This window comes from Phallusia mammillata, chromosome 3, assembly GCF_965637545.1.
Source record: "Phallusia mammillata chromosome 3, kaPhaMamm4.hap1.1, whole genome shotgun sequence".
Taxonomy (NCBI): Eukaryota; Metazoa; Chordata; class Ascidiacea; order Phlebobranchia; family Ascidiidae; genus Phallusia; species Phallusia mammillata.
The window spans coordinates 15,001,060-15,023,765 of record NC_137254.1 but is presented as its reverse complement, the minus strand read 5'-3'; the positions used below and the strand labels follow the sequence as shown (position 1 = coordinate 15,023,765).

General features: G+C 36.7%; 3 protein-coding genes, 1 long non-coding RNA gene and 1 pseudogene across 4 annotated transcripts; 4 read left to right on the top strand and 1 right to left on the bottom strand.

The window, feature by feature from the left end:
* Nucleotides 1–1,569: 1,569 nt before the first annotated feature.
* LOC145220371 (uncharacterized) lies at nucleotides 1,570–3,461 on the top strand. Its single transcript, XM_080087611.1, has 5 exons — nucleotides 1,570–1,729; nucleotides 1,800–1,976; nucleotides 2,059–2,268; nucleotides 2,346–2,496; nucleotides 2,562–3,461. Exons 2-5 carry the CDS (start codon nucleotides 1,860–1,862, stop codon nucleotides 2,798–2,800), a joined length of 717 nt encoding a protein of 238 aa, XP_079943737.1. The 5' UTR covers nucleotides 1,570–1,729; nucleotides 1,800–1,859; the 3' UTR covers nucleotides 2,801–3,461.
* A 158-nt stretch (nucleotides 3,462–3,619) lies between these two features.
* On the top strand, nucleotides 3,620–4,417 carry LOC145219641 (uncharacterized). Its single transcript, XM_080086973.1, has one exon. It carries the CDS (start codon nucleotides 3,620–3,622, stop codon nucleotides 4,415–4,417), a length of 798 nt encoding a protein of 265 aa, XP_079943099.1.
* Nucleotides 4,418–4,648: 231 nt separating this feature from the next.
* Nucleotides 4,649–6,664, bottom strand: LOC145220426 (uncharacterized). The gene is made up of 3 exons (XR_013858167.1): nucleotides 6,203–6,664; nucleotides 5,173–6,129; nucleotides 4,649–4,775 (listed from the first exon to the last, which is right to left on the bottom strand). It is a non-coding gene; the product is annotated as an uncharacterized LOC145220426 (long non-coding RNA).
* Nucleotides 6,665–9,747: 3,083 nt separating this feature from the next.
* The window catches only part of LOC145219640 (uncharacterized), a 225,974-nt pseudogene continuing 213,015 nt past the window's right edge, over nucleotides 9,748–22,706 (top strand).
* LOC145218060 (uncharacterized) lies at nucleotides 16,824–21,214 on the top strand. Its single transcript, XM_080085449.1, has 4 exons — nucleotides 16,824–16,879; nucleotides 16,932–16,992; nucleotides 20,227–20,382; nucleotides 20,546–21,214. Exons 1-4 carry the CDS (start codon nucleotides 16,824–16,826, stop codon nucleotides 21,080–21,082), a joined length of 810 nt encoding a protein of 269 aa, XP_079941575.1. The 3' UTR covers nucleotides 21,083–21,214.

The following is a 22,706-nucleotide window of genomic DNA, read 5'->3' as shown; positions in this document are numbered from 1 at the left end:
TGTGGAAAATCAGCAGTGTTAGTTTTGCTTCGCATAATTGTACTAAGTGAGTGTGTGTAGCTAAAACGTATCGTGTTCATAAATAGCCAAAAAATAATTATTAAGTCTTCCCTCTCATCCGATGCGCATGCAAATAGTTGTTGAGCAATAGTTTCAGGCGCGCATGCTCACTCATGTCATGTGTCGCTTGTAAGCGGTTTTCCGAAAGTGGAAAGGTGGGTAAGATTCGAGACAAGTGTTTTGGAGTCTAAGCACTCATTAGATTTAAACATTTTACACTTTGCGATTTCAGAGTGAGGTCTGTAGGTGACCAAGGTAATATTGTCACATAATCTGTGTTGAGTCGTGTTAGTTTGAAGGATATGGAACTAGAAGTCAAGATTTTGTACATGTGCACTTCTGCAGAAGGAAATTTCACAGTGAAATGGCAGTAAAAAGGCATATTTTTGGTGCTCATTGTTACGACAGAGGATTCAATCTTGAATGCAATGTTGATGGGTGTTCTGCTTGCTTGAATGACAAAGTTTCTCTGCTAAGCACATGTATAGAAGACACAATGGAAAGCTCTGGCGAATGCCCAATACATGGTTTGAAATTATATCTACAAATTATGCATTTGGGAATGAATACGAACAGCAAGTTGTGGCCTTGCACGATGACATACTGGAACAAATTGATGATACAATTTGCAATGATCTGACAACACCACAAACCAGCAGTGAGTCTGTTGTAGATATGGATATGGAGTCCCATTATGACAGTGAACATGATGATATAAGTAACATGGACTTAGACATTAGTACCTTCAACATGACATTAAAACATGTTCACACCAGACAACAAGAAATGGCTGTTTCACTGTGCAAACTTAAAAGTGATTGTAATTTAACTGAGTCCTCCTTGCATACTATACAAGTTTGGGTGGAGGCTCTTCTTGAGGAATGTGTTAGAACTGTTATAGGAGGAATTAAATGTTCTTCAAATGCTACCAGTTTTTCAAACTTTGAAGATGTTTTTCAGTTGGGATTGGGTTTGGCAAATCCTTTTCGTGACATACAGATGGAATATCAAAGAAAGGCTCTGCTTCCAAGCTTGGCCGTAAGTGCTATTTGGTATACCACCATATGTTGGAGCATGTGTGTTTCAAATAGGTATAAAAATTATTAATTTTAGGCTCCAACAAGGCACATACTTTTTGAATGTCCCCGAAATGGATCACAACTGGGCATGAAGCACCATTCACTTGAATACATTTCTTTGATTGATCTTCTGAGAAGTTTGATTGAAAATTCCAGCATTTACCAACAGGTAATTTTGTGTCCGGCTTCAATAAATTGCAACGGTACATGTGACAAACGTATAAAATCTTGATGACAGGTGAAACAGTGGGAAAATGAAGACCATTATTTGTATGAAAGCTTTACCAATGCAGACTATGCGGAAAAACATGATCTCTTTTCATGTAACTCCGGTTTTGCAGCTTTTGTTTTACTATGATGGATATGATCAGATATGTGCCCCAATTACCTTGTATTTGGTACATACATATTAAAATGTTGTTTCAGGCATGATATATTTTTCAATCTTAAATGTCCATCCAAAACTGACTTCATCTGTGCATAGAATTTTTTTGAATACATTGTTCCACACAACTGATTTGAAACACCCACAAATTGGTTGGAAGAAGATACTGGAGCCACTCAACAAGGAATTGAAATTGTTGGAAAAAGTAAGATTCCTTTTTGCTTGTGTTGGCACCTTGAAATGCAAATATGTAGCACACCAAAAATTTTTTGCAGGAGGGTATGGAATTAACTATTTCTGGCAAAACTACAAGAGTAAAAGCCACAATAGCATAAATGTCTTTGGATAATTTAGCAGCCCATTCCATTTTTGGATTCACTGAACGGTTTTCAGGTTCAAATACATTTGTCTCCAGATACTGCTTATGTACTGGCAGTGATATACAAACTAAGGTATGCATAAACTAGTTTATTAAGAATATCGGGCATTTATATTTTAGCAATAAACATTTTTATCGGAGTTGTTTGCTTTCAGAACTCCTACAAACAATGCCCATTAAGAACAAAAGAAAATTATGAAAGTTCAGTTCAAATTGTTGAAGCCAGAGGAAAAAATCATAATGGAATTAAAATGCGCTGTCCAATAAATTCTATTTACTTTCATCCAACTGAGAATTATGCTGCAGACATACATCATGATTTGTTTGAGGGTTCCATCCCATACATTTTGAAACTGACCTTACAGGTATATATTTTTAGTTGCATATACTTTGCCTTCTCCACCAATATATATGTTTAACAAATGTGGTTTATTTTGTTAAGAGTTTAATATTTCAAAAAAAATTCTTCACACTTCAAAGTTTGAATGCAAAGATAGACTGTTTTCAATATGGTGTTGATCAAAAAAACAAACCAACAATAATTTCTCACAGCAAATTGTTGGATGATAAAAGCAAACATTTACGACAAAATGGTAAGTTTTGCTATTTTGAGAAATAGCCAATTTCATTTGTGATAGCCAGTATTTTTGCCTTGCAGCCTCCCAATATTGGTGCTTGTTTAGAACTTTGCCTATGCTGGTTGGAAACTATATTCCAGATGGAGATGAAGTTTGGGAATTGTATTTATTGTTTTTGGACATTGTTGACATGTGCTGTTCTCCCAGAATTGCAGATGAAACAGTTCTTGAACTTGAGGTTGATTTAAAATGTTTCATTCAACATTTTCACCACATTTATCCCGAGGCTGTTATAATCCCCAAGTCCCAGGCTAATTAAAATGGTTGGACCTTTAACTCAATTTTCATGCATGCGATTTGAATCTAAACACAAAGAGATGAAACAAATCATATCTAGAAGCAACTGCTATAAAAATGTGCCATACACCATTGCAGTTCAACACCAGCTACAATTGGCATCAACCATGTTGAAAAGGGACATATTTTCTTTTGATTGTGATATCAAGAATTTTACGTTAGTAAGTCCAAGTATAGCATTTCAATTGTTCGATACCACTCCCACTAATGAGCGATACTTGCAAAAAACTGAACATCTAATTTATGAAGGAATTACATATTTTAAATCCTGCATCTTGTGCAGCAGTGTCAGTGAAGATGGTGTGCCGAATTTTATGCAAGTTGACAGTATTTATCTGAGTAAGTTGTGTGGTGCTATATTTGTTGGTAACCAACTTGGCATAATATCATACTCCCAACATTTCCATGGTTGGTCAATTCATAATACCTTTGTCAATGAATATGTTGTGCAAAAGAAAATCACTTATCCCCATCCGATGCCATTGCGCTCACCGTTTGGTTGCTTTAAAAAGTTTGTGTGTCCCAAATTCAGACTAGAGGCTTGCTGTTGAAATTGTTAATGTGTGTCAATGTGCATGTTTCATAAAACCACAGAGTTCTTTTGTCACTTACTGTAAAAAGGGCAATAAATGCTTTCATAGTGTTCATTACAATGCCTTTATATTTGTCAGCTTCATTTAATGCATTTTGATGTTGCCCCAAAAAAGTAATGATTTTCTATTTGAACAAGGTACTAAGGTATTGTGGTAAATTAACAGTAAAAAATAATAAAAAAATTGCAATGTCTACATCTACTCCAAAAAAGGCTGGACAAACATCACAGTCAACATGGATAAATAAAATTGATGTTGTATTGCAACAAACAAAAGAAAACAACAAAAAGATGGATACAATGATGGAAGAGATTCAAACTATTAGGAAAAGTCAGCAATTTCTCTCTGAGAAATATGATTGCATCCTAAAAAAGGTAACAGAAAACGATGAAGAACTCAAAAAAGTAAAAACAGAACATGTATCACTGAAAAACGAGATTGAAGGAATGAAAAAAATAATAAGTGAAAGCAAAACCAAAATAAATGAACTAGAGCAATATGGAAGAAGGGACTGTTTAGAATTCAAAGGCATAAAGTACAACAACACGGAAAACACTGATGAGATTGTCATAGCGGTGTCAAAACAAGTTGGTGTGACCATAACAAAATCTGACTTAAGTGTATCACACAGGATTGGAGTGTTGAAAAATGTCCACAGAAAAGATCCGCCAACTATAATTGCAAAATTTACAACCAGGAAGGTACGTGACCAAATATACAGCCAAAGGGGAAAATTTCGACAAGCTAGACTAGACAACAATTCAAAAATTTACATCAATGAAAGCTTGACAAAAATAAACCGACAGCTATTTAATAGCTGTCTCCAACACAAAAAATCGGCTAATTTCAAATACATCTGGACAAAAAATGGAACAATTCTATTAAAAAAAGATGATGATAGCCAAACAATTGCTATTCGGAATACAGAAGACATGAATCTCCACAAAATTCCACTTAATGATCATGAAGCCTCAACAACAGCCTAAAGCGTTGTATGTATGTGTTTATGTCATTATCTACTTTATTATTAATGGTGCTACACTGTCAAATGAACACTAAATTTGAAAATGACTAACAACGGGGCAAAATATGTTGATATGCATGAATATAATTCCTTACTTTCTAATGTCAATAGCAATAATATTGTGTTGGTTCACTTTAATGTAAGAAGCTTATCAAAAAAACCACAATCTTCTAGAAGAGTTTATTAATACCTGCAACACACAGCCAGATGTCATTGCCATCTCTGAAACTAAACTTAATGACCATACCTCTTCAAATGTGGACATATCTGGCTACAGGTTTGTGCACCATGACTCTGAAACCCATGCTGGTGGAGTTGGCCTGTATGTAAAAAATTCACTTAACTTCACAATTACCCACACATACCTCATTACAATGCCAAAATGTGAAAACATATGGATTAATCTAAAGCTTCAGGACACAAAATATGCAATAATAGGGGTAATCTACAGGCATCCAAATTACAACATTTCTGAATTTCACAAAAACCTAAAAAAATGCCTGTTTGCTTTGACCAAAAAGAAAACTTTGTTCTACATTCTTGGTGATTTTAATATTGACCTCAATGCTGACACTTTACAATGCCACAACTACAAAGACATGATAGAAAGCCTAAATGTAAAATCACTAATTAACACATATTCTCACATAGCTCCTTCACTTACAAAATCTGCAATCGATCACATTGATACAAATAATGATACAGGACAGCACATACCTGGTTTAATAGAATTCGACATATCTGATCATCTTCCAATATTTGTAATCATCAAGCACATCCCACATAAAACTGCAACCACATTCCGGAAATTCAGAACCTACAAAAACTTTAACTCCCAAAACTACTGTGAAGATATATTGCAAATTCAAGAAAACATTGCACCACTTTTGTCTGTTGAAGAAAAAATAATACAAATGATTTCACTTTTACAAACAATAACAAACAAACATGCACCATATATAACATTACCAAAAAAGGCCTATCACAAACACAAACCATGGATCACAATGGGTATTCTAAATTCGATAACTACCAAAAACAAAATGTACAAAAAAACTCTCCACACAAGCAACAACAACATTATAACAACTTACAAAATTTATGCAAAAACACTTAAAAACGTCATAACGAAATCAAAACAAATTTACTACACAAACATTTTTATAGCGAATAAAAATAATCCCAGGAAAACCTGGAAGGTAATTAAAAATATCACTTCACAAAAAAAAAAACGAAAACAACATAAAACAACAGTTATTGTAAACTTACAGCAAATCACAGATCCTGCAGCAATAGCCAACACATTCAACAATTACTTTTCCACAGTTGGTAGTAATATGGCAAGTAAAATTCCATCCACCCCACAATCTCCATTATCATTTCTCCCCCATCCTACTTTCAAATCATTTTCATTTGCACCCATAGACATCAGTGAGGTATACAACATCATATTAGCATTGAATGAAAGGAAGGCACCAGGACCATATGATATACCAGTAAAGTTATTCAAGTTTGCAGCACCATATCTATCTCCCCTGTTATGTGACACATTTAATGAATGTGTAAATTCCAGTGTGTACCCAAACTGCCTTAAACTGGCAAAAGTCATTCCTATTTTGAAAGGGGGGAATTCTCAGGAAACATCCAATTACAGACCCATATCTCTTTTACCAACTGTGTCAAAAATTTTCGAACGATTAATTTACAACAGAATGACAGACTATCTGCACAAGTTCAAATTTCTCACCAAGTTCCAAAATGGCTTCAGACCTAAACACTCGACCGGATTGACCATAGCTGAAATACATGACAAACTTGTTTCAAATTGTGATAATGGCAACATCACCTGCGGAATTTTTCTGGATTTGGCAAAGGCATTTGACACTGTCGACCACTCCATACTGTTACAAAAACTGGCTTGTTATGGATTCAGAGGTCATATATCAGACTTTTTTAAAAGTTACCTATCAAATCGACAGCAATTTACTCACATCCATCCCAATCACGATTCTTGCTGCCAAACAACAACTTGTGGCCTTCCGCAGGGATCTATATTGGCTCCGTTACTCTTCCTTTTGTATATCAATGACCTGCCAACAGCGTCAAAATTCAACACAAGATTATTTGCAGATGATACATTCCTTTGGATGTCAGACAGAAACTTATCTGTCCTTCAAAAAAATGTCAATGACGAGTTCGGTAAAATTGATCAATGCGAGCTAACAAGCTGTCGCTAAATTACAAAAAAACAAAGTTCATGATATTTACAAACAACAGGCGCCACCATCATTCCACTTTCAAAATAATGTGCGGACAAAATTGTGCAGAAGAGGTACAAACAGTTAAATATCTTGGTGTAGTATTTGACAACAAACTAAACTTCAATACTCACATTCAATTCCTTCGCAAAAAAATTTGCCGCAGTGCAAGCATACTTGCCAAACTCAAGCATTTCATGCAATTGCCAACTCTCCGAGCCATATATTTCTCATTGGTGCAGCCATACCTTCTTCATGGAATATTAGCATGGGGTTTTGCCAGTAAAACCAATCTACAGCCAATAATATCACTTCAAAATAGGATCTTAAAAATTATTACACACAGCCCATATCGCACTTCACCAACACCCTTGTACAAAAAAACAAACATCATCAAGTTAAAAGACATTCACTTTGCAGAGGTAGTGAAACTAGTGTTTCTTTTCAAAAACATGGCTTTACCTGAGACTTTCCATCAATTTTTAACGCCAATACAACACATTCACCAGCATAACACCAGAATGGCATCTAGAGGTCAGTACTTCTTAAACCGCGTTTCGACCAAAAGAGCCCAAAACACTATATTCTATGCTAGTATAAAAATGTGGAACACTCTACCAGACAACTATAAAAATGTAAGCTTGCATACCTTCAAAAGGATAGTCAAACGCTTTCTTGTTGCCAGATATGCTCCATCCTGAAGTTTTTTTTTATACCCAACTCAGTTGGTAATGACATGCTGCCTCACCCACGTGCTAACGTAAACATGCCTTGCATTGTTTTTCAATCAACTGATCTCGCCCCAATTCCACAATCGACCAATTATGCGCATTTGCCCTCCAGCCTCATGCTTGAGTTTCTCCTACAACCGCATCTACAACGATTCGTGCTTTCGTTTTCTACAGTTGCATTACTCTGCTGCTTTCGTCTTCCATAATTTTTCTATGTTCGCTTCTCGTAATATCTATGTTCGTTATTGCATTTTGTGTTTGCCGTACTGTTTGATGCATTTTTATTTTGTTTGTCGCTCCAACACCAACATTCCACTTATCCATTCATTACCCTCCGTCCCTTCCCCTTTTCATTATTAAGTTAATAGTAACGGGTCAAGTGACTCGATGGCCAATGTTTGGCTCTCACTGACCCGGTCGCGCTTCTACTACGTTCGTTTTATTTTGGTTATGCAATTGTTTAAATTTCAAAGCGTGACAAATAAAACATTGAATTGAATTGAATTACATTTTGGTATCATACCAATGTACACAATTTCACATTTTTGGGTAAAATCTACCCAATGCACCTTGTGATTTGGCATTTGGTATCATGTCATTTTACCCAATAAACATTTTGGGTAGAACAATGAAGAACCCAAACAGTATTTCATTTTACATTTGGGTACCTCGTTATTTACCCCAAAGTAAATTCACATGCATTTTCAGCAACCATTTTACCAAAATTCGGTTTGGGTCAAATAACAACTTACCCAAAAATTGATAATTTAGTTGGGTACAATAACCCAATTTCTAAAAATTAAAAAATTTGGGAATTGCTTTACCCAAGTTCATTTTGGGTAAAACAATCCTGTACCCACAAAACAATTATTTTTCAGTTGGGTACCACGAGATTTTACCCAATTTTGATCAGCAAAAGTGTTGGGTACTTGCTCTACCCAAGTTCATTTTGGGTAAAACTATCCGGTACCCTAGTATCTACCCAAAAGTGCCAAAAATATTACCCAATATTTTGTTCAGTGAAGCTAAGCAACAACTGGCACGCACCTCCCTCGCGTGTTTACAATTATTCCCAATACCCGTATTCTAACTTTCCCGTTAAATGCAATGGAATCAGAGATATTTTGTCGCACAAAGTTTCTAGCATCGCTTCCAAAACGACAGCCAGACCACACGGTGCATGCGATGTATGTGTGTTCGGTGCGAAACTTCTTTTACATGTGTTGGTTATCTGTTGAATGTATGACGTAACAACGAATATTCTCATGAGTATAAAATATGACAATAAAATGACGTAAAGTTAATTTGACTAAAAAAATTAGTAGTTTGAAGTTGATGCTTTAGTTTACTAATGTGTCCTTGTGAATCTAGAATAATGTGTACCATTTTAATCCCATAACCAATTCTCACTGGTGTGTGGCAGCCCGTTTGTTTTTGTTTGCGTAATCAATCATGACAGTATGTGAAATGGTGTGCAAATCAGTAGATAGGTTTTTGGCAATTGAGGCTCAGATTTTTAGATTGCAACAATCACTGGGGTCAAACGCAATGACTGTCCTGCCCCAACGCCTGCTATGGTGACAACTGGGCCTGAAGTGGTGTATTTGCCGATTAAAATGCGAATGCTTCAGGGACCTGAAACCAGCAATCGTCCAATGGTTCTTCATGTGATAAATCAAAAAGGAGCCCCAGTGGCGCCAGGACGCATCATTCGTGTGGTGTCGGCCCCAAATTAAAGTAATACGTATTTTTTCTATTTTGGTTAAACAGCAGGGCACAAATGTTTAGCAGCGTACAAATTATGCAACATTTTTTGTTAGAACAGAACGTTTAGCAGCGTACGAATAATGTAACAAAACAGCATAAAGATAAACGGACGTGTGAGTTTCAAGTTTTCACGTGAAGATATGCTAACAGAATTCATGGCCTACAAGAGTGCCTTGGAAGCGTTTACTTTAAGCTACATTGGAAGACAGAAAAAAGTTTTTTCGCTGATCATGCGCGCCCTCCGTTTCAGACAGACTGGTTGGAATTAAGGTGTGTTGACACAACACGCGACGCAATGCGGCACGCCGCGCAAGTGATCAACTGTTTACACTATCGGTAACAATTTCGCGTGACTTGCATATTGCAAGCTTATCAATTATTTATTGTCGCACAAGAAGCATTTTATTCAGCATTTTATTGTCATTAGAAACCAGTTATAGTTATTTTTACTGACACAACAAGAGACAAATACATATTTTTATCATGGTTAGTACAAAAAAAATAGAAACGTAGCCTTGTTATTGATAGCTAGGAGAATGGCTCGGAAAAAACCACCGGCGCGACGTTGGTGGGTCCATCCGATTTCGCAGCGAGGGACCGAACTTGGTAAGTTAAGAAACGTTTTATACAGAAAAAACAGTTTGATTTTTTAGCTAATCATACTTTCTTTAGGTGAATTTTCTCGTTTAATTTTGGGGTTGCGCCTCGAAAGACTTTCCGAGTTTTGGACTTATTTTCGGCCTCGAAAGACTTTCCGAGTTTTGGACTTATTTTCGAATGACGCCAGAAGCGTTTGATTTTTAGCGCATAAAATTGGACCTAAGATAAAGGAACAAACAACTCATTTAAGAACATGCATTTCCGTTGAAGGACACCTTGCACTGACGCTTCGGTAGGCTTTAAAAAATTACAATTAGCCTACGATTATAAAGCCGTTCTGCTGTTTTGTAGTTTTTTGGCCAATTGCGATTCTTATTCAACAATTGCCGCATCCTTCCGAACATCATAATCGACAATATGCCATGCTGTACCGGAAACGTGTGCTGCTATATGGGAGACAGTGCGAAACGAGGTCATGCCTATTCCATCAAGGCAAGGTTGGTTAAAAATTGCCGAAGGTTTCGACCGGTTTTGGCAATTTCCAAACTGCGTAGTAAGTGTTGATGGCAAACACATTGTCCTGCAGGTACCAAGTAACTCAGGGTCGTCTTACAATTACAAACATTCACAAAGCATTGTTTTGCTCGCGGTAGCTGACTCGCAATGTCGATTAACATGTGTGAATGTGGGGTCTTTCGGTAAGCAATCAAGTGTATTTGCCAATTCCGCGTTCGGAAAAAAATTGAAAGCGAACGAGTTGGGCCTTCCTATAGTTGTTCGACATGCGTGACAGCAATCAAGTTGCTCCCTATGTCTTCTTTGGTGATGAAGCATTCGGTTTAAATACCAATTTCATGAGGCCGTTTCCAGGAAGAAACCTTGGAGAAGAAGAGATCCAGGAAGCAACCTTGGAGAAGAGTCTTCAATTACCGTTTGTCTAGACCAGGGCGGGCAACTTTTCCAGTCGGCGGGCCTGATATGGGAAAATGAAGTACTTGGCGGGCCGGATTCCTGAATTGATATATTAATCGCGTATTTATCCAGTGATTTAAAACGGATTTTTGACCACCTAAACCAGGGGTGGGGAACTTTTTTGTTTATAAAGGCTACCAAACGATTTATCGACACTCGTGTAGGCCGCATAGACTATTTCCCAGGCCAAGGACAGTGATGTTCAAACTTTTTGACTTACAGAATGGTCGTTTTGCTATTTCCTCGTAGTTTGTAGGACTTACGGTCCCAGCTAATTAAAATTCCTCACTACATTTTCATCTTCACTACAACATTCAGGATTTATTTAACCTAGAAACTGCTGAACCTGGAGTTTTTGGTAGTCCTAACTATAGAAATCGCTTTATGTACCACTATGGGACCACATGGGTCTTGTTTGAAAACCGCTGCCCTGGAACTTATCAAAAAATAATCTGCAATAAAGTCAAAAATACGTTTCTGTCTATTTTTTTTAGCGCCTGGTGTAGTCGGTTATATCAACATCTTAAAAATGTATTTAGCCATCGAAGGCCGCACTTAGTGCCCTAAAAGGCCGCATGTGGCCTTTAGACCGCAGGTTCCCCACCCCTGAACTAGGCTATAGGTGTGGAAACAAAGAAAACCGTTAAAGTAGGACACACACAAGGTTGGTGGTTATGTCGTAACAATGGACGTATGGTGCAATGGTAACAACGGCGGGAATTTTTTTTGCTATTGGGGAGCGTTACTGTGCGTTACAACTGTAATTTGACGTAGTAAGCAAGTAATGGGGGATTGCGGCAGACTGTGGCCGCGGGCCACATTATCATGTAAGACCGGAAACTGTCTGCGGGCCGCTCAAAATCCCGTCGCGGGCCGTATGTTGCCCACCCCTGGTCTAGACCAGTGGTTCTTAACCTGGGGTTCGCGGACCTCCAAAGGGTCCGTGAAGATGGTTTTAGGGGGTCCACGGAGGGAAATATGTTAAATCATTAACCAACAGAAGAATAAGTTTCTCAACCTTTTTTTTACAATCCTGCATACGAGTGCACGCTGTTAATTATGCTAAGAACAATTACTTTTTGTGATTGTCTTCCCTAATGTGACATCATAACACACACAGACAATAGATTTTAAAGGACAAGTGATTATTAATATAGAAGTTGTAACTGATATTTTGGCAACTATATTGTTGGCAGATGGCTATTAAAGAATGACTTTTTGACGGCTTTTTTACCATTTTTTGTAATATATGTAGATTAAAGTGTTGTAACAGTATAACTAATGACACCACTGTGTTTTTAAAATCTGAACAGACTTAGAATATTGTAAGTATGCACACAAACAACTTGCCATTTTTTTTCTTCTAAAACTGAACCGTTTCTGTGCTTCGCAGAAAAAAATAAATACAAATTTAGATGTGGTTTATGATTTTTTTGTTTTTGTTATCATGTGAACAAATTTGAACAGAGATAGTAAACAAACCATTTTTGCAATTCCTCTTAAACTTAAACTATTGTGAGAATTCAAACCATACCCAGAAAAAATTGGAGTCGCATTTTTATTTTTCTAGTAAGGATTATGATGAAAAATATTCGCTTGGATCAAACGAACTGGGTAGAAGGTTGAAGCAATTGCCAAAAGAGTTGATGTAGCAGCAATCAATTTTCAAAGCACAAACCAACAAAGCAGCGGCAAGTATTTGTTCAGATATTGTTTTTGGGAAATCGCCAACAGGTGGGTGCGACGGCTACGGTGCAATCAGTTTCCTTGTTTGTTTTTTCTATGCACAGAACACCGTGTAGCTTATATGATTTTGAAAGAAGGCACGAAAAAAAATTGCCAAAGATTTGGATGCGAGTCACCCGTGCCACAAGAAAAAATGTCTCAACCCCATTCATCTCCGTTTAAAACATAGAAAAAAAAACAATATGACCCGAGTACGGTGTTCCAGATCTGTTTGATGCAAAAGTCATGGTTTTTATCAGGACTGTTTTATTTTATACCCAGTTTAGTTTTACTTCGCTTACCTCAAAGTGAGCTGTTATGAATTATGTGAGTTTAGCAAGAGAACTTACGGAAACAAACCCAACAAAAAAGGTAAAAGGCTTTATTGATAAATAGGAAATCTGCGTGTAGGATGATTTAACATAAATTTATTAAAGCATGAAATCATTCAATACGAATTCAAGATTTGAATCAATAACGGTAAGTGTTATTGTGGTATTCATTATTATTGGTCAACCGCCTATGTCTATGGAACAGCCAATGACACAAACATTTCTGTAGCTTCCAAACCAAGAGATCGCCAACAAGTGTTGGGTACGATGGCCGCGGCTACAGTGCAATCAACTTTCATGATTTTGTGAAGAGGAACACACTGCGTAGCTCAATGATTCTAAAGAAAGCAACACCTTTTGCCCCAAAAAATTGGATGCGTGTCACCTGTGCCACAACAAAAAGTGTTATTTATATCAGTTTGGAACCCAGAAAAATCAAAATGGCCCGCGTACAGCGTTTCAAATCTGGTAAAAGACCACTGCCATTGACACAACCATTTTTGTTCATTCCAAACCAGGACACTTTAACTGAAAAAGTAAGTACATGGAATTAAACTTGTAATAACACATAGACAGTGGGTTGCAGTAGGGTGTATGTTGTTGGTAAAAAAAATATCAATTACTTATGTCTATGAAACACCTAATGACACACAAAAAATGTAAATTCCTTCCAGAACACTTTAACTGAGATAAATAAATTGGTTCATGGTGACTTTTCAAGTCTACAGAAGACATACTTAGGTTAATACTTATTAGTTAACCACGCTCAGGCGTTAAGGCTTATTGGCTAACCACACCTGTGTTTTGAGTGTTTCAATACAACTGTTACCGTTGACATTGCAAATCCGTACCGGACAGCGGACACAGCTGCATAACTGTCTTCCTAAATTTGAAGAATAGGCTATGTTGGACAAAATATTACTTTTGAAAGTGACGCGGTTGTTGAGCAAAACGTCCACTATAGTTGCGGCATCTGCGTGTGTTTTGCAGTGGATGAAATTTGTTGTCGAATTGCAGGATTAAAAAACTTTACTTTTGATTCACAAGTATTCAGGAGATGGAAAATTTATGCGCTAATTGAAGGTTCGTAGAAATGTGACAATTCAAACTAGGACGACAAACAATATAGCCAACCACTGCAACCAATATTTCGGCACAGTTTCTAAAGCTGGATCAACACAGTAATTCTCGCCGGCGCAGGTACGTATACCCTATTTGTTTTTACTGCTGTTGCACTAAGCATGTTTGTTTTTCAGAAGAAAAGGAATACTGTTGTAAAGTGTTGGCTTTTTTAATTAAAAAAAGAAAACAAATGCTCTACACCAGGGGTGGCCAACTTGTTAGTCGTTAAGATCGACGAAAACTTTCTTAATTGCACACGATCGACTGATCGGAAATAATTTAGGCTACCACTTACACAAAGCAATAACGCAAATTTCTGCATGGGATTTGATTGACAATTACCACATATTTATAGTCATGAGTTTTATTGTCAAGAATCTAGTTCTTACCACAATAAATCGTCGCAGATGTACATATTTTTAAATCTTTAAATCTCCTCAATCAATTGCAACTGCTTCGTTAACGTAAACATTAAAGTTGTGACGACAAACATTGTAGTTGTTACGACATAATTTGTTGCTAAAATCACAATTGTTACGCAACAAAGAGAGTCACATTTAGATTATTGTTGTCTCATTGAACATTTGTGCGTTGTGTCAAAATGTCAGAAGTGCTGTTTTATATTATTTAATTTGTTTTTCAATCAATAAGCTTTTGATTAGTAGTGGAGAATTTAGTGCGATCGACCAGTCAAAAGCAGACGATCGACGTGTTGGCCACACCTGCTCTACACGAAAAGAAAACGACGGTATTGTTTTCATCCTATTAAAGCCGCGAAAAAGTTGTTTTTAAGTACGGAAACATTACTTTAAGGAAATCTTCAAACCGGTTAATGATATCCGTCACGACAAAGTTTTTTTTTAATACGTTTAGATTTGCACCTGAGCTTTTTGACAACTTTCGCTGGCATTAGAACAATCCTCTGAAATCAAACTGGTCGCAAATAAGAGAAAACGCATTTTACCTGAGGAACGTTTCGCTGTTATACACTAAGCGCAGATACAACCTTTTTTAAACACGTATATTGTTATTATTTAAATTTAATGTTGGATGCTTATACAGGAGTAAGCCAATAGCCCAAAAGATGTTTGTTGTGCACGAAGTATCTGCCATTTCCTGACCAGACAGCTTGGATTACGATAGCCGAGGACTTTAAAAGCATTTGAACTTTTCTAAATCGTTGGCTAAATAAATAAAACGTGATTTAAAAACAAGTTCGAATGCTATTTAATGCAATATTGAATTACGGGAAAAAGACTGCTATTCAATCATCTGCAAAATGTTGATCGAAAGTTTTAAATACAAGAAAAGTTTTAGCTGCCAATTATTAATTCATCATTGTAAATTTTGGCAATTATGGTCGTGGGTAGAGCTGCTAACACGATAACGAGGATCTACCCCCCAAAAAGACCTGATTTCCGGTAGGTGGCGCAATAGAGCATTCCGCGCCAAACAGGCGTTTGCGCCACGTTTGCAACTAGTTTAATTAAGTGTGGTGTGTAGTGAAATTAAGCTATAAGTAAATTAAGCTGAATTTAATTTAGTGTAGGGTTGCCATATTTTATGAAACACAATCCCTGACAAAATTTATCTCGGTTGCGTTCCCAGTTTTTCAAAAAACTTTTCGGGTTTTTTTTCTAAACGGCCCCTTAGCCATTATTTCGAGGGCTCGCGGTGCGTAAGCTTGAATGTGTGTTTTAGAAAAACGAAAGTTGATTGCAGGATTCAAAACAATGATCCAATCTGACATCAAAGACAAGACAAAAACATTACAATTGTGCGCGAACAATTGTATTTTTGTTAGTTGTCATGCAATAAAGCCTATTGTTTAGCAATGGAGAAGGTCGATTCTCATTTTCACTTTGATTTAAACTTATTCAGTAGCACAAACTGACGCCAAATAAGAATATAAAACTACTTCCACCTTTTCGCGGTTCTCGCAAAATGCCTTCAAGGACCGCGGATCCCAGTTTGAGGACCGCTGCGTTAACCTTTTTTGAGATCTAAACACTTCTATTCTGCAATAAATTTAGAATATTCGGAAGCCACACGGACAGCGACACTAGAAAACGTTAGATACGATACTCTGATCCTTGTAAAATAACTTTCTGCGTAGGCTTCTGTTTAGTTAAGTTTATTAGGCTAAGCTCACTACTCTTAGTCTCTTACTAACCTTGAAACAATAAACACATATATCAGGGGTCGCCAACCTTTACCACTCTAAAAATCATTCGGACCAATTTCATACAGAAAAGAAACAAACAATGGGAGCCACAAAGACCTTTTCAAATTTAAAATAAAATGCGCCTGTAAAAACGTTTTTGTGTCTCACGACATTCGACTTTTTTGTTGTTAGTTAGTTCCTTGCACATTAGGTACACAGTTAAAGCAAATTAAATTTCCCACGTTCCCACGTAGCATCGAATGCTGTGTTTTCTTGAGACGCGGATTTTTAGTTGTTTATTTAATGCGTATTGTCAGACAACTAGTAACGAACAGGTATTGTTACGCGCGCACACACACTACAAAACGAAACAGTAACCTTGTAGGTTAACCGTCGCGCCTATAGTTTGCCGCTTTACGTTTATAGAAGCGGTTGTAGCTAACTACTAGAAACTTTCTCCGTTGATACATTAATTTCATAGTAAATGTATTTTTTTTCTTAAATTCCTGACTTTTGGGTATATTTTAACATTTCTCCCTGACGCAGATTTAAACACTAAATTCCCTGACATGTCAGGGAAAATCTTGACGTATGGCAAAACTAATTTAGTGTAGCTTAGTGAAATTAAGCGTTATAGTGAAATTAAGCTGAATTAAATTAAGTGTAGCTTGAAAACAATTAATTTTCGCAAACCAACATGGTGGAGGACTCAAATGCACAAGATATGACTCCATGCAATGCTAAAGAAGCCACGTAGGTTGTTTTGTAAATAAATTGAGAACAAAAGGATAGTTATTTTTTGCAGAGATGAAAATGCAAGAACCTTGCATGAATTTGATTTTGCAACATCAAACCAAATTCAAAAGGTTGGCAATTGCGTGAAAATTTTGATTTGGTTTGTCTTAAAGTATATTGTTTTGGCTGCAGTGATTTCAATGTAAAGAAAATGCAGAGAAATCATTTCTGCAATTCCAAACTGTGACGGATTTAAAGCTGCATTTGCATAAATCAAAGGCATATGGTGGGTCTACATTTTAACCTTAGTTTAAAGAAATTTATTCATCTGCATATATATAACATTTCAATAACATATATGTACATATATTTAAACACATACACTTACAGACATAAAAAACAACAAAGTGTGTTGGAACAATGACACTCCATACATTATTGTTCAAAGTAATTGCTGGAAATCATTTCAGCAAAATGAGGAGTTGTTTTTTCAGCATGCTTACACGATAACAATGTTTGAAGTTACCATGTTTCCAACCTTTAAGGTATCAAAGTTAATAGTTTAATAATTTTAAAAATGTAATTTATTTTAAAAAGATATCAGGTTTATTAACAACCTGTCCTTTATACATGTTCTTTGTGTTGTGATAAACAAATATTTCAGATACTTGGTTCATACAATTTTCTGCTTTATATGTAGAACAAGTCACAGTTTAGACCAGTGGTTCCCAACCTTTCGTGGACCATGGCCCCCTTAAAGTAACTTTTTGGCCTCGTGGCCCCCTTCAAGTTACCATGTAGGACCTGTGGCCCCCTTTAAATGTAGATAGCAATGTCGCGTTGGAATGCGGTATTGTTTTTGGCCTTAAATATATAGTAAATGAGCGTGATAAACCTCACTATAAACAAATAGTATGTGAAATAGTCGATTAAATTCGGGAATAAAGTTAAAGTGAAAATGACTTTTAGTGGGTGTTTCTTGTGAATATACGTCCGTGGCCCCCCGGAACATAGCTCGTGGCCCCCCTGGGGGGCCATGGGCCCTGGTTGGGAACCACTGGTTTAGACGGTGGGTAGTAGGCAAACACATCAAAGAAGCACTTTCAACTGGAAAGCAGCTGTCTCAACAAACAGCATTTTACTTAAACTTTTTAAAAATTCCCATTGACATGGTTTGTATAGAACTAAATGTACTAAGTTTTCCTTTTGTGAACCTATAGTTGTTACAAAAAAGAAACATGTCCTTCTTACATTATATAATTTTCAGCTCCCCTAAAGTCATTTTATTATATTTGTAACAGTTAACGGAGACATTGCCTACAGAAAAAATATGCAAGCAAACCAACAAAGTAGATGAAACAAAATTAAAGGTTTTATTTGTCCTATACTTTTTTATGTGGTTTAATGAACTACTATTCTAATACATTTCAGTGGTTTTCTACGTTTAAACAAGCCGAAAGGGCAGTTGAGGAGTTTGAAATTACCACTTTAACCAAATTTATTGTGTACCAAAAAAAGTCTTATGGTATGTGAAACATTTCTATTGTATACCATTTTGTAAAAATCGACTGTCGCATATTTATGTACATGTATATTTATTGCTGATCATGTTATGTTGACAGAGATATCTCAAAAGGCGGTATACGATGGGACAAAGATTTAATCCCATATATCAGGGGCGGGCAACTTCTGATATGGGTAAATGAAGTACTTGGCGGGCCGGATTCCTGAATCGATACATTAATCGCGTATTTATCCAGTGATTTAAAACGGATTTTTGACCACCTAAACCAGTGGTCTTCAACCATTTTAGCGAAATCACCCCATTGCTAGTGCACTGGCTCAATATCGCCCCCGCTGTTATTTTTTAAAGTTCTTGACTCTTGAGCATTTGCATGCAATTAGATTTACCCAGCACCAACGAATGCCTATGTTAACAGTTAAAACCCAATTTAATTGCTACAACAACACTGAGGGTCAATTTCACGCAATTCTAACGCATCCACGCAAAGTTTGTGACATCATAGACAAGATAACATCATACGATTGTGCGCAAACAATAGCTATTTTTGTTATTTTGATTAAAAGTAATGGGGCATTACTCGGCAGAAGAGAAACCTATACTTTCCACATTGATAACTTAAACTAGATTTATCAAATTTAAGGATGATACAAAAACTTCGCAGTTTTTGAAGCGCTAGCAGACCTATAGAAAGTGTAAAAGTGAAACAAGTTTGAGGGAAAGCTCGTTACCGTTATATTAAAAAGGTATAGCCGGTCACCATACATAGCTTTAAGAAAGCGTCCACTGTGGCCAAATAAAAGGCCCAATCTTGCTCTCGAGATCGCAAAAAGTACAAACAAATCGCCAAAAGCAATTTATTTAAATAGAGGCAAAAGCTGATGCCCAACATGTACCCGGTGTTTGCACACAAATAAAATTTGCTCGTAAGTCAGCCTAGTCTCACAATTCTTGTATATTTTTAAACAATCAGTAATTTTGAAATCGCCCCCCTTGGAAGTAAAATCGCCCCCCAATCCCGAAAATGTCACTATCGCCCCCCGGGTGGACGAAATCGCCCCCGTTGAAGAACCCTGACCTAAACCAAATAGAATCAAGAACGTCACAATTACAATACAGTTCAAACAATCAAACTGATATAACATAAAATTATTCACCACAGCAAATGCATACACCACAGACTTAGATACTGCTATAACACTAACTAGGCTACACGTGTGGAAACAAAGGAAACCGTGAAAGCAAGCCACACACAAGGTTGGCAGTTATGCCGTAACAATGGACGTATGGTCCAATGGTAACAACGGCGGGAAAGTTTTTTTGCTATTGGGGAGCGTTACTGTCCGTTACAACTATAATTTGACGTAGTATGCAAGTAGTGGGGTATTGCGGCAGACTGTGGCCGCGTGCCACATTACCATGTAAATCCCAGAAACTGTCTGCGGGCCGCCGTCGCGGGCCGTATGTTGCCCGCCCCTGCCATATATTATTGTAAAAAGTGTGTGGCTGGAGTGCCAACATGCAAAAGATGAAAATAAGAAAAAAAAATGAAAAACGTAAACCATGCATTCCCAAACAGGTATGCTTGTGTGTTACTCATTACATTGACTTGAAGACAAAAATAGTATTTTGTTGTTGTGTACAGTTGCTTGACCATCCAAATCCTGCCAAAAAAAGATGTGTATTCAAGGTTCAAAAAAGTGCAACTGCAAAGCAAAAATACTAATACAAGAAATACTAAGGTTTCCCCAATTGTAAGTGAGTATTTTTTTCATGGTAATGCTTTACCATTCCAATAAAAAATAATTTCATATTTACCGATGTTTGCTGTTGTTAATATCAGGTTATGGCAGGATCTCGAAACCGTAGGAATAAGTCAGCTGTGCTTATTCACAAGGCTTTGAAAGACAAAGCTTCAAGGGAGTCTATGTTAAAGGAATGTGCCTGTAGCGTTTCTAACCCAAGCAGTGGTGATCATTCTGGCCATGTTATTCGAGAAGTATGTGATAAACACCATTATTGATTCCAACATCTAAATAATTTTTTTTTTGATTTTTTAAATCTTTACGTTTTATTCTTTCTACCAAATATCTCCATAAGTGATCATTGTTTCACCTAATATAATAGTTTGACATACGTATATGTGTTTGTTTGTATTGTAGGCGGCAGGATTTCTTCAAATGGTTGATAAGCGGATCATTGATGAAATGGTAAATGAAGGCATATGCAATAATGGGGAGATCATGAGAGGCCTAAAATTATTTGTGATGCATGAACTGTTTAAAAATGATAATGTACCATCCAACACAAACAGAAGATTTTTTCCGACAAGAAAGGGTGTCGAGAGCCACTTCTACAGGGCATTTTCCAAACGTAAACTGGCTAAAATGGATCAAACAAATGTCCAATGTTTGGTTGACGAGTGGGTCAAGTCTGGTGATCCAGAGGACAACATTTTTTTTAGACCATATATTCCTAATGTGGTAAACACCACTAATTTAGACCTTACAGATGAAAAAACACCTCCTGTAATTGAATCAGAGCAAACTATGTTGTTTGTCCATCAACTTCATTGGCAGCGAAAACTTCTTCGTTACGGGCAGGACATTTGCCTACTAGATGCTACATATAAGACTTCAAAATATGCCCTGCCCTTGTTTTCTTGTGTGTTAAAACTAGTGATGTACCGAATCGGCTAAATTTCGATTCGGCCGAATCAACCGAATCATTTATGACGTCACGCAAAGTCGTACGCTACGCGTTTGACGTGAAAAAAATGTTGATCTACCAGTCAGCCAGTGCAAAATAGTTGTGTTTCGTCTTTATTTCACTTCTGTGGGGTTTAAAATTGCCTTAAGCTTAATTGGCAACCTGCCGATGAATTACTAATTTTTTTGACTACCGTGGGAAAGACAAAAATGTGTTGAAAAACATAAACATTGACGCAATTTTCGTTATGTTTGGGCTTTTGAAAGATTGCGTGGACCTTAATAAGCAGAAAAGTCACGTTTAACGCTTTAAATTTGTGTTTGTAAAAGATTCGGTTTCGGCCGAATCGCAACCAATTATTCGGCCGAAACCGAATCTTTACAAAAATAATCGATTCGGCCGAATAAATTCGGCAAACCGAATATTCGGTACATCTCTAGTTAAAACAAACATGAACTACCAGGTTGTGGCTAGTTTTATCACACAAAATGAGAGGCAAATTGATATTGAAGAAGCTCTTTCAATTTTGAAGAAATGGACACCTGGCTGGAAACCAACTTTTTTTATGACAGACAAATGTGATGCTGAAATACATGCCATTGAAGCTGTTTTTACAGGTAAGCTTGTTTTTAATTTTGAACTTATTTATATGTTTATTGAAAAAACTAATATATAAACTATATACTTTGGCAGATTGCCATGTTTTAATATGCGACTTTCATCGTGAGCAAGCATGGGAGCGTTGGGTTAAAAAGTCTGAAAACGGTGTTTGGGATAGCAAAGATGAAGTATTAGTATTTATGAGAGCAATTGCCAGAGCTGAAAGTGAGGAAACTTACCAAACAGCATTAAACGACTTTCAGTCATGTGTTCAATGGAATGATAATGATAAACTTCAAACGTATTTTATTAAAACTTGGCTATCACAAAAAGAGGTAAGGAAGGTTGTTAAATAAAAGATACAAGCTAGGTATTTATGACAGGTATGTTTTTAGCGTTGGTTGTGGCTGTATCGAGCAGATCGATTAAAAGTACTTGTTCGCACCAACAATGGTGTGGAAAGACAAAATCGAGTTTTAAAAGAATGCCATACACGTTTCAGAACAGATAAATCTTTATCTGGACTGATTACAATTTTACACAAAGATTTTCTCCCAGAAGGATAAACCAAGTAAGCTGCAAAAAATATAATCTGTTGGATCCCTGTTTCTACAACATTTGTCAAAGTACTCAACTTGTGTCTTATACATTTTATTTAATTATAGTTGCCTGTCGGTGTATGAAAAAAGTATGTAATCTAGGTATGAGCAAGAAAACTTGAGATCTTCAAGCAACTACAGAAGTTACAACAGTTCTGTTCCCGACTTTTTACAAAACAGACCAAGAAAATTGGTAAAACATTGTATTCAAAGAATTTGAGAGTCTGCAAATTTGCAATCATACACAATTGTAAGAAATGGAAATGTATTCTCAGTTAAATGTGAATCTACTGACCAAATGTACACTGTGCAATTGGGATCAAAGGCTGAATTTCCCAAATGCGCAGGTGCAGATTTTACCCGACACTTCCCGCCATGTAAGCACATGTTTGCTGTGTTTAACAAGTATGATGAT